The 25,817-nt window shown below is 46.2% G+C and overlaps 1 protein-coding gene across 1 annotated transcript in view; it reads right to left on the bottom strand.

Moving 5' to 3' along the window:
- The window catches only part of LOC144180312 (uncharacterized), a 43,631-nt gene extending 18,814 nt beyond the window's left edge, over positions 1 to 24,817 (bottom strand). The window contains exons 1-2 of the mRNA XM_077708682.1: positions 24,424 to 24,817; positions 6,991 to 7,612 (exon numbers count right to left, since the gene is read on the bottom strand). Of these exons, the coding sequence (XP_077564808.1) occupies positions 6,991 to 7,612; positions 24,424 to 24,652 (851 nt within the window). The 5' untranslated portion in view covers positions 24,653 to 24,817. The remainder of the gene's footprint in view (positions 1 to 6,990; positions 7,613 to 24,423) is intronic.
- Between the last annotated feature and the right edge of the window lie 1,000 nt (positions 24,818 to 25,817).

Below are 25,817 nucleotides of genomic sequence, written 5' to 3'. Positions count from 1 at the left end.
ATGCACGTGCAATTTCCATGCACTAGAACCTCGTTATAAGGAAGCAATACCACGCAGAAAATTATTTCGATATATCGGATATTCGTTGTAAACGTAGGTGTAAAAATCGGCTCTAACAAATCGGCAATCTGGCTCGCGCAAAGACCCTAGACACAAAAACGCAGCAATATTCTAGGTTTCGAACCCACTACAAACAAGATAATCCTTACTTGTCTCCTTGTGGTATTTTAAACTACATGAACCGTGACATGAAAACGTGAAATTACAACAGAACAAAGTTCTTTTGACAAAACAGGCTTGTGTTCTTATTTACTTGAAGAAGGATGTCATATTCGCCTGGTGGCTTTTCGCAGCACTGAGTAGGACGAAGTTTTCCACAGTTTTCTACGCATGAAAGGGCCTTTTCTTCTTCTGTAGTTTTGGACGTCCGGACCTTTTCCTTTGTGATAGCCCATATCGCGCGCGGCTCTCGATGTTTCGGCTTCCTTGTACAAAGAATAATTGTCACTGAAATGAAGCGTGACCAACAAAAGTTCGAGTTTAGTTCACTATAGCCGACAATTCGCTATATCAGTGTTCGTTATAACGAGGTTCAACTCCGAAACCGAAACCGAAAAAAGCGTGCTCTTCACGCACACGATGATGTAATATTCTTACTTGCAAACTTGAGCTGCAGCGTGTGCTGCAGACAGTGGTTCGATAGCATCCTGACCGAAGGCATTAAAGTACGACACCCCGCCTGCCGGGGAAGCACCGTGTTAGTACACCCGAACGCACGTAGTTCATAGTGTGGAATGGCTGGGGAATACTTTTCTTATTAAGCAGGCTTTGCCGTAAAACACATACTGCGGGAAAGCTAGCTTACAAAGACCAAGCTTACACCGATCTGTTTCAAGGCCTGCGTCACTTCTAATTCGAAATGCATTGCTGGGAAGTCGCTTTTAACGGCCTTATAAGCCGTCTTATATCAAAATATGAAGGCTCTATCTTGTCGGTGTAAGCTTGGTCTTTGCAAGTTAGCTTCCCACATTGCGTTCTCCCACGTGGACGCCATAAAGTCCCGCATTTAGCCATAGCGCCGCTGTAAAAAAAAAAAAAAAAAAAAAAAAAAACGTAAGAAAAAAAAACTCGGACCCCTCAGATCGACGTCATATTTTTCAAGGGAGGTTTTTCAAAACAAAGTAAAGGAATGGTTCCTAAAAATAATCTTTTCCTATTTCGGCCTTGCTATAGGTATCAAACCCGGGTCTTTGGGGTGCGAGACGAGTGCTCTGTACTATGTGGCTTTTATTTTCGCAGTGTGGGTCAGTAGAAGCGCAGGAACCGTACCACGCAGATAGCACAGCCATATATCAGAAACTCGGTGCAACTCTAATAGTGCCACCTCCGAACTTGCGTATTGCAGACACGATGTATCAGTACGGAAGTCTTTCATGAGTTTCGCAAACGAAGTCCTATTGCTTTCCCATTCAAGCTATATCAGCAGGCTTGACTGCCCCGAGAAATTTTTCGCACCAATAACTTTACCAGGGTATTTATTGTTATGTATTTGAATATAACTTTATTGGCCGGTTATCAAACAAAATTTAAAAGCGAATCACGCAGCAAGCGCAGCTGAAAGTTTTCTGCCAGAAATTTCGGAGATGTTAAACTCGTTTCCCGAAGTTCCCTTTATTGAAACTTAAAGGTGTCAACTCTGAAACCCGTCCGCTAAACGCTTTGCCTCTTTTCTTCGCGTCTGAAAGCATCGTGAAAGTCATAGTTATCGCCAGCACGGAGCGGCACTGCGTAATTTTGTCGTCTTAGCAGATACTCCTTCGTTTTTGCTATGGTTTCGTGGCTTTTCTTTAAGGTGACTATCGAATGCGTTGTTGCTGCAACCGAAAGGAAGCCGACCAATAGCGGCCACACCGCTGTAATGACGTCATTCGAGCGTTCTAAGGACTCCAAGACCAGGAAAAAGAGAAAATTTTCTTGAGCAAGTTTTAAATTTGTTTGATGGGCATACAGTACTCGGTAATTTTTGGCTGAGGTACTTTGTGACCTCATATTCTAAGTACTGCCTGTGTTTTCGTTCTGAAAGCATTTAGGATTTAGAAAACAGTTTAAAAAACTGTTGCAGGGTCATTTTAACTTCATAAAAAAACCCGCACGCAAGGAGCCATGAGACACTTTAATTCGGAGACACTTTAATACGATGTTGAAACTACGAGGAAGAATCAACTAAGCGTGGAGCTGTAGTTGGGCGGAATTACTCGTTTACATAGTAACTTTGAAAAACAGCGCTCAAGACAGGCCTGGGAGAGTTGCTTCACCTCTCTCTGCGCATGGCGCCGCCATTTTAGTCCTGCTCCTTGGGCTGTTTTTGTTACCTCACGTATATGTAGTGGTCGACGGTCAGAAAGGCATCTCGAACATTAATCAACAGCTGGTAATCACTACGGGTTGGCGATTAATCGATGGACCAACCGATTAATCAATTAAGCTATAGTCGCGATTAATTTTGTATAGTCTATAGTCGCGGATATATTGTACACAGGTGGGATAGGGATTCACGTGGTGGTGGCGTGGCCATTCTTGTGAAGTCGCCCATTACGGCAGAAAGAATTGATTGCTCCCTCTCCTAAACGGTTTGGTGCGCAAATATTCGTCGAAAAAGTGGTTTTTATTGCTGGAGCAATTTACAGGCCCCCTGGTACCACGCCTGAGTTCCTAGACCGACTGAGCAGTTTCTTGTGCAAATTTCAGAATGGCAACACGAGGCTGATACTGACTGGTGATTTTAATTTACCGCATATAAATGGGGAAGTGTCACACCTGGACATATAGATACTCTGAGTGGTGATAAAATTTTGGAAATGATGTTCTCTCATAACTTAACACAGATTGTAAAAGAAAATACGCTAGTGACTGCTCATTCAGAAACATTGCGTGATTTAGTGTTCCTATCACGCAGAGTGACACATAGCACTTTATCGGTTGAAGAGGGAATATCGGACCACAAGCTGACAACTGTTAATATCCAACCAGGACGCAAAGCCGCAGAAGCGGCTATTTATGCAGGTTCAGATTAAAAATTTTGCACTAGCCGATGACACGTCCATACTTGATTATCTAGAACTTTCCCTTCACGAATTTGAACTTGCTTCTGTCTCAGAAAAAGTAGAAGAATTATGGCAACGTTTCAAAAGCATTGTAAAGAATTGCACTGATAAATTTGTTCCAACTCTAAAAAAGAAAACGAAACAGCGAAGTCCATGGATAAATCAGGACATCATCCATATCAAACGAAAAATAAACCGCTTGCGGAAAAACAAAACCAACTGAGTAGCAATCGTGTATTTGCGTGGTCAGTTAAAGACAGCATTAAAAGAATCAAAACGAAAGTTTTATACCGAAACCCTTGCTGACTTCATTAAGCGCTCCTCGCAAAAATTTTGGCTTCACTTGAGGAATAAAAAAGAAGAAATTGAACAGATAAGAATTGGACACGAAACAGTGAGACAAAAAACGCAGATAGCAAATTCTTTCAACCAGTTCTTTCAGTCGGTCTTTACTAAAGATGAAACCGATCAGGTGGATGCTGACCAGGCTTGCCCGTGCTCCTGCGCAATGGAGCCCTTTACTTTTATGCAGGAAGGGGTGTTCAGTTGATTGTAGGGTTTAACGCACCGACGCAACGCAGGCGATGATGCGCGCCGTAGTGGAGGGCTCCGGATTAATTTTGACCACTTGGGGATCTTTAACGTGGGCCGAAATCTCGTACACACGGGCGTTTTCGCTTTTCGCCTCCATCAGAAAAGTGGCCGCCATGGCCGGGAATCGAACCCGCAACCTCGGGCTCAGCAGCGCAACGCCTTAGCCACTAAGCCACCGCGGCGGGTAGGGGTGTTCAGTCACTTGCTAGGGCTTGACACTAAAAAGGCAAACGGACCAGATGAAATTCTCAGTGAATTTTTACGACGGTATGCCGAATGGGTGTCCTTTTATTTAACAATCATTTTCAGAAAGTATCTGGAAACATCCTCATTACCGCAAGACTGGCGCACTGCGATTGTAAAGCCTATATACAAAGCTGGCAATCGTATTCATGTGAACAATTATCGCCCCGTTTCATTGACCTATGTGTGTTACAAAATCATAGAACATTTCATAGCAAAGCACATTAATATTTTTCTTGAGTCAATAAAACTTTTTATCCTCATCAACACGGATTCAGGAAGGCGTTGTCAACTGTTACTCAACTGATAGAAACAGTAATGATTTTTTATTTATCTCTCGAAGCTCGAAACAAATAAACGTCATTTGTGTAGATTTCGCTAAGGTGTTTGATAAAGTTCCTCACAGCAAATTAATTTTTAAGCTTCAGCAACTAGGACTTATCTCACATATACTAAATTGGATAGCCGCGTATTTGAAGAACCGTCAACAAAAAGTACATACGTGTCGATGATTGCACATCTAGTTCATTGAAAGTATTGTCCGGTGTCCCACAGGGGTCTGTTATGGGTCCTTTGTTGTTTTTAATTTTTATAAATGATATTTCCGCAGTTGTCGAAAGCCCGGTTACAATCAAGCTTTTTGCAGATGATTGTTTAATTTACACTCCTGTAACTAACACAAACGACCGAATCAAAATTAATCAATGTCTGCAAGCCTTCCATAATTGGTGCACCCAGTGGGGGATGGAAATTAACTTTTCAAAGTCTACGTTCACCCATCTAACCAAGAAGAAATCTGTACTCGCATATGATTATAAAATTGGAAATAACTTTCTCACCAGAACACACAGCTTTAAATACCTGGGGGTGACTATTAGCAGCGATTTGGGGCGGCACACTCATGTTGAGGAGGTGTGTTCAAAAGCCTACAGAAAGTTGTTTTACTTGAGAAAAACATGCCCCTAGAGATGTCAAATTACTTTCATATACGACATTTGTTCGGCCTGTTTTGGAGTCGCTGAGTGATAAACTAGAAAAAATTCAAAGGCTAGCAGTGCGCTTCATTTGCTCACGGTACCAGAGGACAGAATCTGTCACAAATTTGTTATAATCATGTAACCTAAAACTCCTGCAAGTGCGTCGCGAAAAGCAAACTTTAAAACTGCTGTTTGAAATTATAAGAGGCGAAATGAAAATAAATAAAGACCCATACATACAACCTGCACCCAAACGAGGAGCTCGGTTGAACCATAGTCACCCAATAAGGACTTTTTGGGCGCGTCTAGACAGGTTTAAAAATTCTTTTTTTTTTCTTATAGCATAGAAGCGTGGAATAGACGTTCGAATGTCAAAGCGTTTGAGGGTTCGCTAGAATTGTACTACCGGCAACACGAAACCTAATGTTTGTCTTGTCATTGTGTATTGTTTTCTTGTTTGTATTCATCCCTGTAATGACCGTCAAGTAAAGGTTACAGTATCAATATATATAAAAAACCGGATAACCGACTGAACTCGTGTGAGCAAAATTAACTAAGCGTGCCATGTTGGAATTCTGCCCAAGCATGCCGCGGATCATACTCGCGTTCATAGAGTTTCATACTAATATATACTAGAGGGAAATCTGTCGCTGCAGTCGCGGGCCGCCGTGGGTGGCGCCATTACCGCTGGCGACGTTCCTCGCATACTTGGCTTAGCTAGCCATATGGCTTTTTTTTTTTTGTCTCGATGCCAAAGTCAACCAAAAAGGGTAACATTTTTTCTTGTTCATCGTGCATGAAGCTTTTATAATCACTGACAAATTCATATTTTTGGACCTCCAATTTTATAATAACAGAGCAATTTTGATGAACCATTTACAGTAACAGTGTCGGTTTTTTGCAGCCAGAGCCAACTTTTCAGCCTGTTCATGAGCTATGCCAAAGACAAGTGGAACGTTCCTGCCCGGTGCATGAAGGAACGCTCGCTGAAGCGCGGGTTCCCCTAGACAGTGGCGACAGATTTCCCTCTAGCATATATTAGTATAAAACTCTACGCTCGTGTTCACATAACCGGACTTACTTCACAGCACGAAACGATGCAAGCATGCTCAGAGAGGATAGCGATAAAAACCGCAAGCTGGTACGCAAGGTAGACGAAAAACGGCGATTTAATGCAAATACGAGGACCTATACACAATACGAAAATTGGTGAACGGTCACTCACACGGTTTTGATCAATCTGCGCCCCTGCGATTAAGGTGCGGACATGGGCAAAGGCCGATGGTCCTGATTCCAGAAATAGCGTGAGTGACGAACGTGGGGATAAGCACCGTGGCCGTATCAGCGCCATGACAATGATCATCTTACTTCATCTTGCATGTCTGTGAACAGGCCTGTAAGCATACTGATGTCCGAAAAGGCTAAAACGTATGCCGGAAATTTGCTATGAATGCCTTAGATAATTCAAACTTGACCTTGTCGGTCACACGACGGTAAGAACTCCCGTAAAACGTAAAATATTATTTTCTTAGATTTTTTCTTCATAAAAGAACGCCGCCGATTAATCGATCAATTAACCGATTAAAGCCTGCCGATTAATTGGGTCCAAATGTTTTACCGACGCCCAGACCTAGTAATCACAAGCCATCGCCACAAGAAATCTACACCTTTCCCGCAGTGCAAAACATCCTAGTCCTAATTCTGAAGCCACGAATGTTAGTCGTTTTACTCAGTTATACTTTTGTCTTATGCAGATCCTCTCTTTGTTCATCCATCCCTTCATGCATCCACTATGCTAAAAGTGAGACAAAATAACCCCCGAGTTTGGTGTATACCGCCAATAAATAAGTAAACCCTCATTAAAATCTTAACACATGAAACTGGTTTCCTTACAAGCGATCATTCGTTAACAGCGGGCATGTTTGTGCACTGCGGTGCGGACTATGAAACACTTGAAATAAGGCCAGGTTTCTAATCCGGCGATTTTTTTAGAACGACGGTTTACTATTGGCACATTTCCGTAATGCGCTGGTGATCTCATAGAGGAAGCGCAGCCACTTTCACGCACTCACCCCGGTGCCTTGGGGTCCGCGCCCTGCTGCTGCTGTTGCTGCTGCTGCTGGTTCCGCAGGGCGACCCTGTTCACGTGCACGGGAATGGGCACGACGATGCGCGGCGCGTCCGAGTGCTGCTGGGGCCCACGGCCCGCCGTGAGGCCCGCCTTGACGCGCTTCCACTTGGCGCGCCGGTTCTGGAACCAGATCTTCACCTGCACCTCGGTCAGCTGCAGTGAGTGCGCGATCTGCGAGCGCTCCGTGAGCGACAGGTACTTCTTCGAGTGGAACTCCTTCTCCAGCTCCAGCAGCTGCTCGCTCGTGAACGCCGTGCGTCGACGCCGGCACTGCTGCTGCTGCTGCTGAGTCTGGTGGTGGTGCGACGCGGACTGGCTTTGGCTGTGGCCATGCTGGTGCGTCTGGTGGTGGGCGCCTGCGTGGCGTTTCTCCGGGCACTCGGGGACTCCTAGTAAGCGTGACTCGGCGATGAGGCTCGGCGACCTGCTACGACACCCGCCGCTGCCGGCTTCGGCGGCCGGTCCGCAGTCTCCGTCGCTGTCGGAAGCCGCGGCGGAGTCGCCTGCCGTGTGACTCCAGGCCAGGGGCGACGGCGGGCAACTGGACACCGGTGACGTGTCACCTGTGAACGAGGGTATGTTCGAGTTGAAGGACGGTTTTGCTTGCGGTACGCGTCATAAGAAAAGCGCTAGCTCAGCTCTTGTATCGAAGGGCGCACAGTGCCCCTAACAAACGTCTTCTTAGCATTGCACTTACGTTTAAATGTGAAGCCAACTTTAAACAACCGGTGGAAGCTGGGTTTTTGTAAGCCGGCTTTTTCCCATTGCTTATTGCACGGTGAAGCCTACTTACAAAGAAAAATAAGCCGCAATGAGCGCGATCGTGGCGAAAGGAGACCACACACGACGATCGGGGCTCGGATACCAAGACTAAGTGTAACGCCCGCCAGGATTCCCCATACCGCGAGGTGCAAAACACAAGACTTCGGCGTGGCTACAATCCCTTGAACGCTTCCCCTACGTGACAGCACGAATCGAGATGGAGTTTGTGGCCAACCAGTAACACCCAAACAGCTCTGGTGGTCATCCTCATTCACAGTGGAGTGGCCCGGAATTTTGAATACATGGTTTAATTACTTTGAGAAGTTGTTAATGCCTTCTCTTCGGCGTTTGCGTGGGCTTTTGCATCGACATTTAGCTTTCTGTTATATTGTTACGAGTATTCAGCTTTCATTCGACCTATAACAATTTACAGCAGGCGAGGAGTAGCGCTTCAGCTAAGAACGGGCATGAAGAACTGAAACTTCGTCATATCAACAGATAATATCCTCTCGCCTTGCCCTCAATCTGACAGGGTGTCAGGCAATGCAAAAAAACACGTTGCGAATTGAATGAATGAATGAATGAATGAATGAATGAATGAATGAATGAATGAATGAATGAATGAATGAATGAATGAATGAAATCTATCACATGGAAGATTGAAAAATGATAAAAGTAGCGAGAAAAGAAGGACTAAAGGTCTGACCTACAAGTTACTCTTGAGTAGAGATGAATTAGCTTTTAGTGCTGACTTCCTAAGGTTGTTGCATTCGTGTAATTTATAGGTATACAAAAAATCTGCCTCATACATGAAAAAAAAAAAAACTTTGATTTTAACTCTGTTATGACAGGTGTTGGTGTGACATTCTTGAAGGTGATTTTATTGCAAAATTTTTACTGTCCCTCGCAAGAGTGCCGTATTTCCGCATCCTTGGCGGAAGCTGACAAACCCGTGGCGACAGGCTCATAACAAGAGACACTTCCCTTAAGCAGGCTCGAGCAAAGTCACGACGTTGCCGTTATTACCAGCTTCGCTGGTAACACTATTTGTTGCATTGACATTTAGAGTAACATATTGGGCTTCAACCATTTTTCCGGATAGGTTCACAGGGGCGTAATAAAGGCCCTAACCACGAAAAGGCGCCAACCAAGAGCACATTTCCCTTCCTTTTCACCTTCATGCTGTTGTCTTCAGTTCTACTCAAAATGTTTGGAGACGCTTAAGCTTCTCCTTTAAGCCTGGCCCCGTTAGCATCGAAAGAAAACTTTTCGAGCGGTGAAAACTTTCCGTCCCTGCTCGTTCGCCATCTGTTGGCGAGTATCCTTACGACCCCAAAAGTTTCATTGAGCCGTATTTTCTGCGATACCAGGCCCGTAACGATGCGTGTTTATATTACCTTCATCAGTTCATTCATTTCATTGAACAATTGTGTTCACAAACACACTTACTATATCTCAGGACGTAGAATGCACCTGGTAGCGTGTCTCCAGCTGTCTGCCGTTGCGTCTTTCGAAAAAGCCGACTATGCAGACTTTAGGTGGTTCCAGTTGGGAATGACAGACTGCATTTTTCTCTTTCTCTGCTTATTTTCCTTCCTCTTGCTTCCCCGTCTCTCCGTGTATAAAATAATACCCCCATTACAGCCAACATAAGACATCAAATTCTTGATGGCTCCTGAGCAGTATTAGGCGCAATCATATTAAGAGCAGCACTGCAGTAGCAGCAACAGTTGCAGTAACAACAGTTGCAGCATTTCTTATGGTTCCAGTAGTAGCGTTACTGGCTGTACTAACACTAAACGTTAATCGCGGAACAGTAACTGTAGCAGTAACAATACCTGTGGTAGTTCCCGTAGTTTTTCACCGATTAGTAGCAGAGTAATACTGGTTGTACTTGCTACCATTTTCAACAGTAGCGTTAAACAGCTGCGCCAACACTAAACGACAACCAGTGCAGTAATGGGAGCGCTTAAGCGTAATTTAGGCCCACATTTGGGCCCACTTGAAGGGTTTAAAAAATGAACTTGCAATCTCTCCGCAGGAAGCAGATTAGCATAATTCTGAGAGAGGCGGCATGTTTTCGCGCTGCCTGGTTAGCCTCGCATAATAGGCGCGAGGAGGGGACGGGTCGGTTCGCTGGACCTGAATCGCCGCTGCTTGGTGGCCAACATCACGTGACGTGAGTTAAAGGAGGCACACCGGTGGTGGCCGCTCATACCTAAGTGGCTGGTTCACCGCACACGAAGAAGTCCGAGAAGGCACGGAAGAATGGGACGAAGACTAGAAAGAGGCCTTACCCCTCTCTCGGTACCTTTTTTACAAAGCAACATTTTCAAACTCACGTAATAAAAAAAAAAAAACTGCGGGAGAACCAGCCTGCAAACACTACTCTCCATGCACGAGCGAAAGCGTCCCTAATGAAGGCAAGTCCTCCTCCTCCTCCTCTACAACACTCCATCTCTTCTACCCTCTCCCCTCCCATCCCTGAAGGGCTGGCGTGCGTCGGGCGATTGTCGACTTTGGAAGAGGCGCACCACCACTGCGACGGAGGGTTCTTCCCCCCCGCTGAAAAACATGGCTATGCGCGGCAACGGCGGAGTCCATTAGCGGCCGTGCCTGGCGTGTCCCACGGTCGACGGCGCAGCCGACCGTGTCGTAGCCGCCTCGGCGCGACACGCAACGCCGGAACCAGCCGGCTCGCGAGAGGCGTCCGTTGCCGGAAGGCGTGGGCCCGGGCTCACCGGCAGCCAATGAATTCCACGCTCCGCGTACCTCCCCGTGAACGCACGCAGCGGACCCCTACGCATGCGGCCAATTGAAAAACAATAACAATATAACGCGGTCCTGCAGCTATGTTTGATGAAGACGTCGTTGTCGAGAGAACCGGAGATCCTGAGATATATTGCCGTGCTTCCCTCGGCTACCGAGTCGACGGAACGGCTTATTTCGAGCACTGATAAGACGTGTTTCGTGGTTCTGTGCGCAGTGGAGGGAGAAAGTGTACCCTTTAGAACCTGCGAGCAGTAAGCGGTGGAAATAATGGTACCCAAGTCATCCGAAGGCTTAGAGGAGATTATGTGATGAATACTGCCTCGATAGATAGCAAGCACACAGGTCATTACGCATGCACTGAGCCGCGCGTACACGCAGTACCATGTTTACCGTGTCTAACATGCGTAAAGCAAGGCTGGACCAAGTCTTACAAGGGCGCTCCGGCAAATCTTCCGCCTGAGCAGCGCCTTTAAAAAACTGCAAGCGCCAAGTCACACTCCATGACCAACCGTCGCAAAGGTTCATGTCCTATGAAACAGGGGGTATAGGCGCGATTATCCTTGCCTTAAGATGCAAGTCCCTGCCCGTCATCCTGCGCGACTCTCCTTCACAACATATTGGATGAGCCAACTCGATATCATTCTGTGCTTTGGAAATTTTTAGAGATTGACTCTAAGCACTAATTTAACGGAAGGTGTCCCCTTGCTGGTAACCTCAACGAAGTGGCGTGATACGCGAGCTCGATAAAATAAAGCTAATCATGTTACCCGTTGAGTCTGCCACCAAAGGCATGCAGCGAACCCTACTCCCTTCTCACGGCAGGGAGCTAAAACGCCACAGCCATTCACAACAAGCAGCCTCGTGGTTAACAACGTGCAGCAACCGTTGACGAACGCCTAATAACTATAATAGTACCACGCTCCTCAAGACGGACAATATTAAAGGGACAACAGCCCGTGCATTCCAAATGTTCCGTTCTTTTCACGCTAAAGCTCATATTAAACTTTTGGAAACAACGTAGCGTTAGTGCATGAAGCATGCATCGTGCAGAAAATTTTCTAATCTTCTTATTTCTTCACTGGCTGCTAACAACACCCAGTAAAACATATATCTATGCATCCCATTCTTTACATGTGCACTGCACTCAACTGCAAAAGAGGAGTGATGCGAGAATTGAGGCCCACCAGTTTGGCTTTATACACTAAAAAACCCTCGTTATAACGAAGCCCGCGGAACAGAACACTGCCTTCGCTATAAGATATAGTTAAAAGCGCGTATGATGTATACTCTCTATACACTAAAGGGGGGGGGGGGGGGGGTAGCGAAACACTTCGAATAAGGCGATATTTCGAATAAAGCGATTTCGCTGTAACGAGTGTTCCCGGTTATTTTTTCACGATTGGGAACAGCACCCATGTACATATGCGTTACTTACTCTCTAAACTCCCGTTTCCTATATAGAAAAAACCGCAGTTACACTCGTGCATATACACAACAAGAAGTTGTACGAGTAACAAGGCCTTTTTTACGCGTGGGCCTATGTTACCTCCCCTCGAAGATTCGCGAAGATTCGGGTGTGTGAAGTTCGTGGATAAGAACCCAGAAAGAACGTTACTACGCAGCGCCATTTTGTCCGATTGTGAAGCATCTCAATCTAGGTCATAGAGGAAAAGAATGTCGCGCGAGCAAGAAACCGCGTTGCCCCGCAACACGTATACGATAGTGGGCGCTGGGGGAGGCCTTTCGTTCATATTTAAAATACCAATGTCATTGCGGGCCCTTGGGCTGGATTCTGTCGCGTAAAACCTACTCTTCCCCGCACAAATCGCTACCGAGGGACCAAGAAAGGGACGTACCAGACTTCACGTCTTTGACCGGGCACACTTTTCTTCAATTTGCCGCTTCTGTGCAGAGCCTGGTACCCCTATACACATATAGGGCGGCTGCGACAAATCTACCCTAGACCCCCCCCCCCCCCCCCTTCCCCAATCTCCACCTTGAATTTCATAGAGCTTTGGGAGACAGCCTTGGCCAGCTTCGGCCTCGAAGATCAGCTGCGCTTGATCGAAAGGGCTGTCGACGTGGCCCGAGCTCAAGGCATCCTGGATTGAGAACGCCTCTCTGAAGCATTTCCTTGAATTAATTCAAGTTTATTCTCTCTCGTCCCTGCAATCTTTCTTTTTTTAGTTGGATTACGGCGCGCAGGTTTTTGGCACCATCCGCAGCTCAAAACTCCGGGGTTTTTGCCTGATGGGGCACATAAGTTTTTGCATTGGTAAGAAAATAATCATATAAACTATGACGGCAGCATCGAGACAAAGCACGCTAAAGCGAAATACGGGCTCACTTCGTGGCAAGAACTCTGTTCGTTTTGTATAACAAATGAGTAAAGGCTGTTCGCTGGCCCTGAAGCTCACAAACATTTCTCGAATATCATTTATAAAGAGCGTTCGATCTATGTGAACATTTTGTGCCTGCTTACGGAGCGGCTTGGACATCGATTATGCAGCACAGAAGAAACGAGATTCTGAATATCGAGGCGAAGAAAATTGGTCGCCATTGAGCCCTGCGAAAGTGGATGTCCAGCACAGCTGTTGTAAACCACTACAAATGGTGATGGAGGAAGGTATGAAATCTTTCTCGTCGTCTCGGCGGGCTAGTGTCACTAGATCAGGGTACAGAGAATCGGCACTCTTTTCTCCTATTGTTCCGTGCCGTCGCCATGATCATTGGTCAGTTCGCATTACGTGACATTTGTTTACACTGCGCCGGTTCATGGGCGCCGCCATTTTGTTGCCTATACGTTTTAATCGGTCAACTCTGATAGGCTTAGCTTGTCCTCCTTGCTCTGCGGCTGCACGCGACTAACGTCGTTCCGTATGCGAATCTAAGATAACTCGTGCAAAAGCATTTTAGCCGCACAAGTGGGTCAAAGGTTCCGTTTTGCCGCATCTTCGGTAGACTTCTTAACAAACGACTCGGTCAAAGTTAACGGCGAGGCCCTAGATGCGGCAATCTCGCAACACTGATAAACGCCCAAATGGCCGCTGTTGCTGACTTGCGTGCTTCAGTGGCGGTACTAATACCTTATCTACTGACACTACGCTCGGCTTCTCTGGCGGCAAATGCTGGGTCCTGCATAGCCTGACGCATGCGTTCGGCGTCATGACCAAGAACTGCTGAATTTGGTGACAGCAGTCCTGCCTAGCCTTCAAAGGTAATCTGCAAACATAATCTTTACCAGAAACAAATGGGGGGGAGGGGGTGGTCTGATTGGTCACAGGCGCCTTATCATTCATAAAACGGTGTCCATGCTTGTTTTGTGGTTTCCCTAAAGAATTCTGAGCTCTATGATGTATGCCTGATTACCCTGAAACATGCGCTCAACGTTTTAGGCCTTGGCGTCTTTGCCCTCGCAGATCGTTTTTTGCCCGCGGGGATGAAACCGTGGGGGTAGAGTTGCTTTTATTTTGGTTGCCGTGAAAAAATCACGAATAAATTGCTGGCCTGTATTCCTCGCCATTTTTTAGCCTTGCACGCGTCACCCATCGTGGTTGCCAACGAAAACAGGTACGCGCTTCACCGAACAAGAACAGCGCAAGAAACGGCACTCAGCAAGTCGAGGAGGCAGCAACACCGTTCTCCAGTATACCACGACGCTTCGTGCCCAAAACTGTCACGTGTAATGCGTCATTCTATAGCGATCATAATTAAACTAGCATACGCCTTTTCTTCACGCCTCTCAAACTCGCCTCTGTTTGCGTTCATCACATAGTGTCACGTCATTCACTTCGAGTACTGCCATACTCCCATACTCCGATAATGCACGAGAGTGCAAGTCCGCTGAAATCATTACGAAAGCGACAACCAACCTGTCCCGCGAACGTTTCGCCGCCGTGCATAGTCAGCCCCTCGGGCACGGCGGCGCAGTTAATGACCTAGTTGAATGCGACACCTTTTAATGAGTCGGCGCACGCGAGCAAACCTGGGAATAAGCAGCTTGCGGCTCGTCGCGTTGGATGCTCCCATCAGCTCTAGCAGCTTCGCCTCGTGCGTTGTATTCGACTATCCTCGTTTTCAAATCGAACAATTCGGTATACCGCTCAAACACATAGGCTTGCCATCAACCGCTCGCTTTATTTGTGAAGCACTATATATCTGATGGCCATGCGCGTCTGCAGAGGGGTCCGCCCGCTCTTACGTCCCCTCCCTTAATGTATCCTCTCTCTCCGTTCATTTTTTTTGTATAGCTTCATTATTAACCAGAACGAATCGCTTGCGGTCTGGCCATGCGCGTCCATTCTATGCGTTCTGTGTAAAGGCGATTGCGCACGCGCGCTATGCAATATGCGTACCCCGAACTTATTAGTTGCTAAGGCGCTGGGCTGTTGAGCCTAAGGACGCGGGTTCGATTACCGGAAGCGGAGGCCGCTTTTCTGGTGTAGGTGAAAAGCGAAAACGCCCGAGTGTTCCAGATTTCGGCCAGTGTTAATGGCCCCCGCGTGGTCAAAATTATTCCGGAGCCCTCCACTACGCCGCGCCTCGTCGCCTGTGTAGCGTCGGCGCGTTAAACTTCATAATCAATCAACCTCATCGTCAAAACAGCCTCCAATACAGAAATTTATCGCGCCGGAAGGCTCACGTGTACTGGGCCCTCACCAAACAACAAGAGCTACGCCCTCGTCGCTTGTTATCGTTAAAGGAGCCATGAAGAGAAAATACAACTTTGTTTAATTTGAAAGAACTATGATTCAGTATCTCACTCAGCTCCATTACAGCCACAAAAGGTGTTTTTTTTTTGACAAAAAAAAGCAAGAAGTATTTAGAAACTTTCAAATTTGGCGCCACAGTGACGTGTTATGAGCAAGAATGACGTCATACGGGCCAACAATAAAACATAATTTTCAGTGCGTTAACTGCACGTTAGCATTCAAGTGATGCGGTGAAATGGAACTAGAGGCCCCAATACAGACGTCCAGTCATGTGTCGTCGCGACAGGTCAGTTAGGCGGCCGCCAATCGCACAAACAAGGTTCCGTGACGTCACAGAAAAGTTGCGGGAAATTGGCTAGGGGGTCGCCACTGCTTCACACGTTTTCTTTAATATATCCGTTATTTGTTCGAAGATTGCGATGATTGGTGTCATTGTTATCGGGACTAAGCAGTCTTTCTAATAAACCCAACTTGTATTTTGTCTTCATGGCTCCTTTAACTGTTCCAAAGGTGCGATACCCTGTAAAAGTGACCAGCTGTAAACCTAAAACGTGAAGATAACTCTGGCGCACGAATTTTCCTGTGCTGGCAGGGGACCATTCAAGTACGGGATGACTCTTTTATAACAGTACATCATCCGAAACTTTGTCATTTGTAATTTGCTTGTTTGATTTGTTTGTTAACGATATACGCACGTCCATTTATCATTGTCGTTCGTGAGGCACGCCCACTATTACGCTTCGGGGAACTGCCATAACCGCACGCATATAAACACAAACACCGTGCGCTCGCGAGTAGCAATTGTTGTTTTTCGCTCCGTACGTAGCTCACTAACCGGTATAATACATCGATTACCCGCATACGCGCGCGAGCTCGCACCATACATGCGCGGGCATTTTACCATGCTGCAGTCGCCTAAGTTTCTATATATCCACGACCTCAAATCTCCAGTCACTTTCGCGTTATCTTCCCTTCCCCCTTCAGTGATTAGATATAGCCCGGCCACGCTTATCCGTGCGGCACCCGATCACGCAGCATTACTGGCAATTATTCCGTCCAATTAAAGCTGCATGGCCACCGAACGACCGCGAAATCACGATTCGCGGGAAATGTGTATGCATAGGCGCGCATGAGGCGGAAGCTTGTATCCACGCGCCGGCGTTCAGCATCAATTATCCGCAATTATTACCGCCTCTGCATGGCTTGCACGCGTGAATTCGAGACTGCAGGACACGATATATCGCTAAGACGTGATCGCGGAACGATTTTTAACAAGCTGTGGAAATAGAGAAGGCGTTCGGCGAGAAGTATATATACACATGTACGGTAATTCGAGTTCGATTCGCGGCGTTATTTCTCGCGTGCGCGTGAGAGGTGGGAGCAGTCGCGGTTTCGTGTTTGTTTCACCCGAGTCAGGCTTACTTGTTTTCGGAATCGCTTCGATCGATTCGCGGCACTCAAATCGTGTGTGACATGTGTTTCCTGTGTTCGGAACACGTGCACGCACTCGCCAGATTATTCGGCGAAATTTGTGCGTGTCTCTCTTTAAGTTTACTGAGAGAGAGACAGAGAGAGATGGCACTCGCGAGTGCAGCCTCGCACGTTACTTTGACTTGCCGCTACGTGCAGGCTACATAGAGGCTACACAGTGCAGGCTACACAGTGCATAGTCAAAATCTCTTATTCTTCATCTTAAAGCACCAATTAATGGGCTGTGCTTCCTCGCACCTCAGATTTTAGAGAATGAGAGCCCGGCCACTGGCATACCATATTTTCTGAGTATTTCGTTCAATCCCTTTATCGCGTGAGGGTAGCTGATCAGGCACCTTGTCATGCATGGTACACTTGTACGGCCAAGAACAGGCTGGGCTACGGCCCATTGTTCTCTGTCCGTGTCAAGCGCCCAAAGCAACAGACGCCACTTGCCACAACACTCCGGTTTACCGGGGACGTTTCAGTACTTGCCTTCGTCATATCATATTTGAGGATAACACCTCAAATATACTGTTGCGCAGTCAAAATAAGGAGCTGGAATGTCTTTGGGAAAATTCGACGATGACGCACGGTTCAAACCAGCTGCAGGAACCCAATGTATCATTTAAACTAAAGTGTGGTACTGTATGACATAGCAAACAGGATTGCATGTTTGCGGAAGCTTTGTCGTCGCGCATGTCGGCGTTTGTGTATTTCAGGAAGAAAGGGCGTTGAGTAATTTACATCCTAAAGCTGAGTACCCAGGCCCCAAACATGTTGTCATTTCCGACAACATGCTTTATACAAGCACACTCACAAGATATTTTCCGCGACCCTTGCCGCGGAAATCGGTACTTTTCGTAGTACTACTTCAACAGACCTCCTGGTGGGCCGATAGTCAGGACCTTTGTCACGTAAGTGGGATGGGCGGTTCACCTCGTGAATTTCTTTTAATAAAAAGGTCGTCCATAATCCTAAAACAGGCAAACTTCAGTTTGTTTATGCAAGCCCTTAGGAAGATGCCAAAGCCTTCCTGCTTAGGTTACGCTTCCTGGGATATATCGCTAAACGGAATGAAGATGTGCTGCACCACCTGCGCCTGAACACAACATCCACAACGCCATCCAACACCAGTGCTCATGCAAGAATGTCGACGCTATCACATCGCATCATAAGTAGCGATGTGGGTGGTTGAGAAAAACGAAAAAAAAAAAACTTCATAAAAAAAACACGTATTTTTCTTTTTTTTTTTCACCTAGGATAATATAAAAAAAACACAGCTACTCCGGGGAAATTCGTTGCGATGCGACCAGTCTGCAGTGAGGGAAACGATTTCTGAAACGAATGCCTTGACGCGAAATCGTGCGCAGAATTTGAGAGCGGAAGCTCTGCTGCGATTTTGTGATGCAGCACGTAACAATTACATACTTTTCAGGGTCAATGAAAAAAAATCATCGGGCACTTAAGCCTTTTAAGTGATTTGAAGACGAAAGCCAGCAGTTATCGAAGACGTTTTCACTGCTTCATTGTGTTTGCGATGCCGTCACGTTCCCATGTCACGCTGTAGGCATCCGGACAATTCTTGTTCCATCCTAGCACAGTACCGGGTTAGCACTGCAGTAAAACACTTGGCTGCGGCTCTGGCGGCCCGGTTTCAAACCCGATTCGAACGCAAGTGAGTTTTTATGTATATTTCATTAACCTATTTTATCTACTTCTTTTATTTTTACAGCGGCCGTAATTTTTTTTTTTTTGTAGTCGCCAGCAACTACGGTCCCTTTTCGCGTTTGATGAGACATCAAAAGCTTACGACTTTATAAGTATTTTGAGTTTTTTTACGAATCTGTGCGGAATTGTCTTTTTTCAACGCTTAATATTTTTCTGGAAAAAATACGAAGAAAAACCTCTTGTTTTTTTCACGCCCATGAAAATTTCATGCGAACTTGCGTCTCCAACCATGACATGACCCCTTGGCTCCATGCAATGTCACGCACTTGTAACCCAAAGCGAAATTTAGGTTCTATATTCTATAGGCTACATACAAAATAAGGCCCAATTGGGAGTTCAATTGTTTTGATGGAGTTGGTGACATCCACCAGCTTTGAAATTTTGGGTTGAGAAGCATTCAGCTAAAATATTTGATTATAAACATTTCACTCTTGAATTAAAACGCGTCCTATATTCGGAGACTGAAGGAGTTGCAAGGACGGCATACGCATGTAAACATAGATACGTGCCAATTGTCATCGAAATACCTTCCCATTTCACGATTCATTGTATTTTTATCTAACCACATACGTATATATTTTTTAAAACTTGGGATGGATCTCTTCCATTCCTTCCCCCTAACATATATGGTGCAATCCTTTTTCAGCGTGGAGCCCAAGCACCTTTTTCGTTCTTTTTTGTTTCTTGGCTCTTTCAGCTGATCTGGGTACCTTTTCTAGATGCAGGGCGAAGACGGGAGGGAGGATTTCTGAATTTTCCGTGCTGTCTTATCGTGTGAGGCTCCACATATTCTCCCCCCACGTTCTCTGCCGTTGTGGGCGATGCTGCGCCTGAGAATGCACTGCGACTCGCAGCAGAAGATGCCGAAATCGCTGGCGTCTCTCGCTCCGCCGTTCAGTGATCACTTAGCATGGTCGGAGTCTCGCTGTGCCTACGTGACTCGGGGACACTCCTAATCTGAATGGCGATCGACAAAGGTCACTTACCTATAAAAACAATAAACTTCAAAGCCATTCCACCCTGCTAAACTGGATGACCAGCGGAGCTGTTAACCTCGCGGTAAGAATACGGGTTGTAAACTTTGTTGCATCACTCATCATCACTAACGATGGTCATTATGGCTCTGTTGTCGTTACGATGTCCGCTGATCGGCATAATCGCAACGCCAGACGCATTCGACGCACGTACGCCGCTGGATGGTCGCTAAGGCCAAATGTCTCCAATACGAAACGCGTTAAATACTCCATTTTTGATCCTGGCACATCCACATTTAAATTACCAACTAAGACCACAGGGGTAGTGTCATCGCAAATGAACCACGGTCTGGGTACATCCCGGGGACACGTAAGTACTTCTGAATAGCTCTGAATGCGAAAGCATTAATTTTCAATCGAACGTGTTAGACGCTTTGTTTCCGCTCCGCGTACTCGAAGGGCTTCGTCTTCTTGCCGCTTGATACATGCTGCTGCGTGGTGATTTGGTTTCCTCGATGTAATAGTCCAAGATAATTATACCGATTCACTTTTCCCTAATGCGATACCAATGCTCCGTTTTACAGGTATTTTGATCCTCTCGCATTTATGCTCGAGCTCACTAATAAGTTTTTAAGTATAAGCTCCGAGATCACATGTCAAGAACATGTCGTCAACTAATTTCAACTTAGTTTACAATTCCTCATAAACTCGTATCGGTAAATGTTCGTCCCGATATAGCACCCCACTAGCATGCTTTTGTTAACAGGCCCCCTGTATACATAAAACATACCTAACGCTGTTCCTTCTTTAGTGGTTATTTTTCAAATTTTTACTTGTGTGTTTGTCCTCTCACATTCCCTCTCCTTTGCTACCGGATTTTGCCCTAAAAACATAAAAAAAGTATCTTGTGCACGGGCTTTTACACATGTTGTCAACGTTTTCACCAGTCACATTATGATCGTGGTGCTATGTTTTATAGATATATTTTATTAATCTCGTCAATTTTGACCAAAGCATTTTTCTAATACGTGCAGGACATCATGCGTTCGACCTGCGGCTATGCAGCTGGCCGTGTCTTTAGTTGAGGTCAAATGAGAAAACGTACCAACGTAGGGATGTTACTGAGCACGTTTAACATCTCCGACGCGACGAATAGCGTCGGCGTTTACTTACAAATTGGAATTCTGTTAATGGTCATTGCAGTATTATAGAGATTTTCTTGAACAATAAACATGCAGTATCGTTGCATGCGACTTCCCCTTTGATGTGATTGAGTCCAGCGTATTTGAGTAAGCTCATCATTTAGTGACATAGACACCACCCCTTTTTCCAGGCTTTGTATCTTTTTCATGTTGGCATCCCGAAAGCTTCCCCTCTTGCCCCTCTTTTATTCACCCCTCCCAAGTTTCTGGTCTCCTACTTTTTCTGGTCCCTTGGCACTTCCGAGCTGTCTATTATCCTTGTAATAATTGAAATGTCCCATTAATAATATTGAAAGGAGGATTAATTATGAGAAAAGTCAAGATTTCAAGGACTCCCTGTGTTCAATACGCAACACTGAGTCTGTAGGGGACTTTTGTTTGACGCGTAAGAGGACGAACATAATGGGAGTGAAGGTCAGCGTTTGTCGTTGTCCAAGGGCTGCGCATTGTTTGAGAGACTACGCTGCAAGGCCTTACTGAGCATCCCTGATAATTTACGATTCGCTCGCCTTCAAGTTCGTCGGAAGCATTAATTTAGAGGCGTTCAAAGCGCGGACCGCAGGGAGCTATTGTACCGCGCACAGTCCGTCTTGGACTGTGTTGATGCTGTTACCAGGGGTCGCAAAAGCTGCTTTTATGCATTAAGAGTTCTGTTTTTTCACTGGAAGGAAAGAGACAAGCATAGGCTTTAGTACATTCTTGAGGCCATATATAGCATAGTTTCCTCTGAACATTTGCCGGTTATAAATGGAAGTACAAGGTTGTATGCATGCACGGCCCCCAAAAGAGGAAGCGAAGAGCTGCAGTCAGTTTTCCTTTGTTTGATTCCTTTCCTTTGAACGACAGGGCTGCTCGGTGGATTGTTTTCCCTAATGACATGGCCGCAAACTCTGAAGCGAATCAATAACTAGAGAAGCTGTGTTTCATGCATGACAAAACAGATAGAGGATGAGGAATAAAAAGAAGAAGGTACGTTGTGTAACCGATAAACTAAAGCTTTTGAGAAAGACCAATTCACGTAAAAACTCATAGAACACGCACGATGCTTCACTGCGGGCAAATAATATTCCTGCTCAGAGCACCAGAATGCTTTGTACATCAATGTAGTTATGTGAGTATGATAACTGCCGTGAGTTCTCGGAGTCTTTCTCAGCTGTAATTTTCTGGCTGCTGGAAGAAATATTCACTTTTTGGTACTAAAACGCAAAATACATTCAGCAGCTAACGGTAAGCAGTAATCATGGGGAGTATACAATTTCACGCTAACGATTTAACATTTATAACAGTCTTGCAACCGTCACATTCAATGCCGCGTGAGCTGCTTTGTATTCATAAACCAATTTGTCATAGTTTACATTCAGAACTCAATGTGGGAACGTTGCATACTTCACAAAAATCCGGAAACATTTCCCCGTCTTTCAAACGACAACTCATTGAGTATACTTGAAATAATATTTCTTATTGGGACATCGAAAAAGGGGCAATACAATCGATTCTGTGATGCCGAAGCCTCCAACATCATGGCATTCACCTAGATTAAGTACCATGCGTTGGTAGTTTAATTAGTTGCGTAGCATGGTACGCGTAAACGTGAATTCTCGACAAGACAAATTTAGCGGAACATCACCCAAATTCTGAAACTTGGGTCTCGTTTTTGGGTGTGCGTATACGTGAGGACCGATATTTATATCCGCTAACTATCAATGAAAACTATTTGTCCCCCTTGGCCATCCCACCTAACGGCGACACGCGCTGAAATAACACAGGGTTGAAACAGCCCGACGCGAAAAGTGGCAATATTTGCGACTACTATTTTTTTTTTTCGTTTTTTAATAATGTAACAAAGCCCGTTAGAAATAAAAATTTAAAATTAGGCATGTAAACAGCCGTCGTCGTTTCAATCTTTAACCAAGGCATCCCTGAGGAATCTCACAGGAGGTCAAAAGCGTTCTCGCTTCCTTCTTTTACCTAAATTATATTTTTAACCAGAATTGCCATTAACTTTACCCCTTGCACCTGCTGAATTTTTTTCTCTTATTTCTGGGCTCAGAATACTGCACTCGAAGGGTGCCTGTACGTTCAGATTGTACAAGCTTACTCTTTTAAAATCCTTCCAAGAGCTGACGGTGCTGTGATAATCGTATAGGCTTTTTCATTCACGTGCCTGTAGTTTTGCTTCGTGTTTTTGTTATTCCAAGTTATCTGTACCTATTTTCAGCGTGCAAAACTTTGACACATCCCCCAGCGTAGAATTGTTTTCCCTGGGCAATTTTTTACTTGTCCAGCCTGCACTAAATGTTGAAAATATAAAACATGTTCAAGTTAAAACGCGCGGAGATACTTCTGCGCACAATAATATCGCTTTTGTGTGTCATGCAGTGAGCCGACGCAGCGCCTGTTTGTGATCTGATTATATCATAGTAATTGCCGGCACCAGGGGTATGCAACATAGGCAGAGAGAACTTTGCTCTGTGTAAGTTGACAGCAGCGTATTAAATATTTTTAAAAACTATGGATCTTATGGGTCAACCTCGAAGCTAATTCTTTGAACTGAAAAGTATGCGTCATACATTCTGAAGAAATGATAAAGGAAGGTACGGATCCATCTTTTCGTTCGTGTTGTTCGTTTTTCGTGGGTAGGCTTACCTTCCTGGTGTGATCTAAGCAAAGCATGCGAAAACGTCTGGATATAGCTTAGGCTACTCTTTCAAAGAAAATAATTAACCTGGTTCAAATATAAATTGATTATTCAGCCAAATATTATTTGACCGTACAAACTGAAAAATCGTGTAACGACACCACGGTCACGTGTCAATTGACACTGCCATGAGACAGCAGTGAGTAAGAGTGACTGATGTGAACAACATAAAACCAAGTTATTGATTCTATATTGGACTCAAAATTCCGCATCTGAAATGGTATGCGTCGAAGGCTACCGGCCAGGAAGAGCAAAATGGAGAGTCCTCTTATAGAACTGAGTGTACAAAAACCAGACAACGATAACTAAGCGACGAAAAGCGGGTAAGACCTTATGGAACCGTTTGGTAAGTTTGGTATGAGCTCCCAGTCTTCTTTCGGACGGCCGCTACGTATTTGTATTTTAGTACGGTAATTTTAATTCACAAAGTATGCATCAACATTTGCCAAACAACCTGCGTTCATATATCCCGCGCAACGCAAAACTGCCGTTTCAAGTAAACGGAGCACTTGATAATCAATGTCTGTCAGAAGGTGGTTAATATATATCAATGAAAGTCGAGCTCTAAGTCGAAAGTCGACAGCCGAGTCGCAACAGAATCAAGTAAACGTACCCGACTTCAACTTGTGTATGCCAACCTCTGCAAGGTATACATGATCATTTGCAGGCTTCAGAGAGCACTGTTTGATTTCTAGGTTGTAAAACAACAAATATTTTTGCTTTAAAGCTAGCGTGACTGAGTGAAGGGTCGTGGCGGATGCACCCCCAGTCATGCTCGTGGATGAATCATCATCCAGGTGCCCTTGACGGAGGTTTCCAGTAGAAGCAACGGCGCAAAGCAGGTCGCAGCATGGTGTCCTGCCCTCACCCGCGCAATTTTAACGGTGTGCCAAAGTGGTTCCGGTCACGCTTTTAAGTTAAGCTAATCAATGGCACCGAGACTATCTGTACATCGGCTTGCGACGGGTGAGTGGCTGGGCAACACGGCCTGGCGTACTCAGCGTCCGAAGCTCCCCGCGCAACGCGTAAGGTATGTCTGTCGACGGGACGTACCTGTGGCCGGCTCGTATCTCGGGTCGGAGCGGGGCGCCGCGGCCGGGAAGAATCCGTGCGGCGCCGCGTGCAGCACGCGCATCCAGTCGGCGGCGGCGGCGGGCCACATGCACAGCAGACTGGGCACCGGCGGCACGGCGGGGCTCATGAGCGCCTCGATCGAGAAGCCCAGCCCGCGGTGCTTGGGCGGCGGAGGCTCCGGGCGGCTCAGCGGTTCCATTCCTCGCATGGCCGCACTCGCACGATAGCCGGCTCCCACTGGCGCCCGATGCACTGCAGCAGCGGCGGCCGCGTGCAAACCGGGGCCGTTCCCACGCGCGGACCGCCTTTGCTCCAGGCGCCGCCCCCCCGGCCGCCGCCGCTGACGTCGGGGTCCGCCGCCGCTGACGCTGGAGCGGCGGGCGTCTCTTGCCTGCCAGGTGTCTCGCGTGGCCCGACCCGTGGGCCGGCCGACGGCGAAGCGGCTCGGCAGCCCGGTTCGCAAGGCCGTCTCCAACAACTGCGCCCCTTCTAAGTGGTTGGCAATTATCGCCCCCTCTTTTTTTCGCGCCACTTCATTTTTTCTGAGTTCAAACCCTTAGACGAAAAATGAGGAGAGAGTGTTGGGGAGAGAAAAGAATAGGAAATAAAAAGAAAGAACTCCGCACTAAAGTGAACGGTTTCACGTCCCACCGCCTCATAGATTACGGTCATCATCTAATGTCATCCAAAAATGACTTCTCGCTGCGTAGTGGAGTGGTGTACTTCCCTTACGTTTCTGCGTCTTGACGTGATGAAGGACTCGGGGGATGTGATGAGACTCTGCTGATTCTAAAATCCCGGTATGCATTTGTTAGCTTTAGTTTGGCGCGTACTTTACTTGCGTCATGCACTTTACGATCTGGCCGGAACAAAAAGCTTTTTGGTGTACAGAGAACATCTTCAAGAACTGGCAGATTCCACTTCGAGGGACAGCGCTGACCGGCAAAAGTTTCGACTCGTCACGGCCTCGTGGTGGTGAGTCCCCGAGATCAGTCAGCAAGCGTACCTTAAGCAAATAACCCCCCCCCCCCCTCCCCCACACTCAACAAATATGTATCAGTGAAAAGTTGTTAAATTTATACCTACCTTATCCACGAGTTAGGAAACCGCATTGTGAAGACCGCCATACTTTCTACTAATAAGGATCAGGGTACTTAGGGTCATCAGCTTTGTCCTAGTCAAAATAAAACGAGGCAATCACGGTCGGATACTATCCAGATGAATGGAGATGGCCCACTTTCGTTGAAAGAATTAAAGAGTCAGTGCAGTACACAACGTAGTGCATACAAAAGCGCAAAGCAAAAGTGCAAATGGGTGGAAACATTCCTGGCTGGGAAGTCTGGACACCTGAAAAGGTCCCGGCGCGTGTACGT

Source organism: Haemaphysalis longicornis, unplaced genomic scaffold (assembly GCF_048455015.1).
Source record: "Haemaphysalis longicornis isolate Haplotype H1 unplaced genomic scaffold, Haemaphysalis longicornis Haplotype H1 scaffold_4, whole genome shotgun sequence".
Classification (NCBI taxonomy): domain Eukaryota; kingdom Metazoa; phylum Arthropoda; class Arachnida; order Ixodida; family Ixodidae; genus Haemaphysalis; species Haemaphysalis longicornis.
This window is presented reverse-complemented; position numbering and strand designations above follow the sequence as displayed.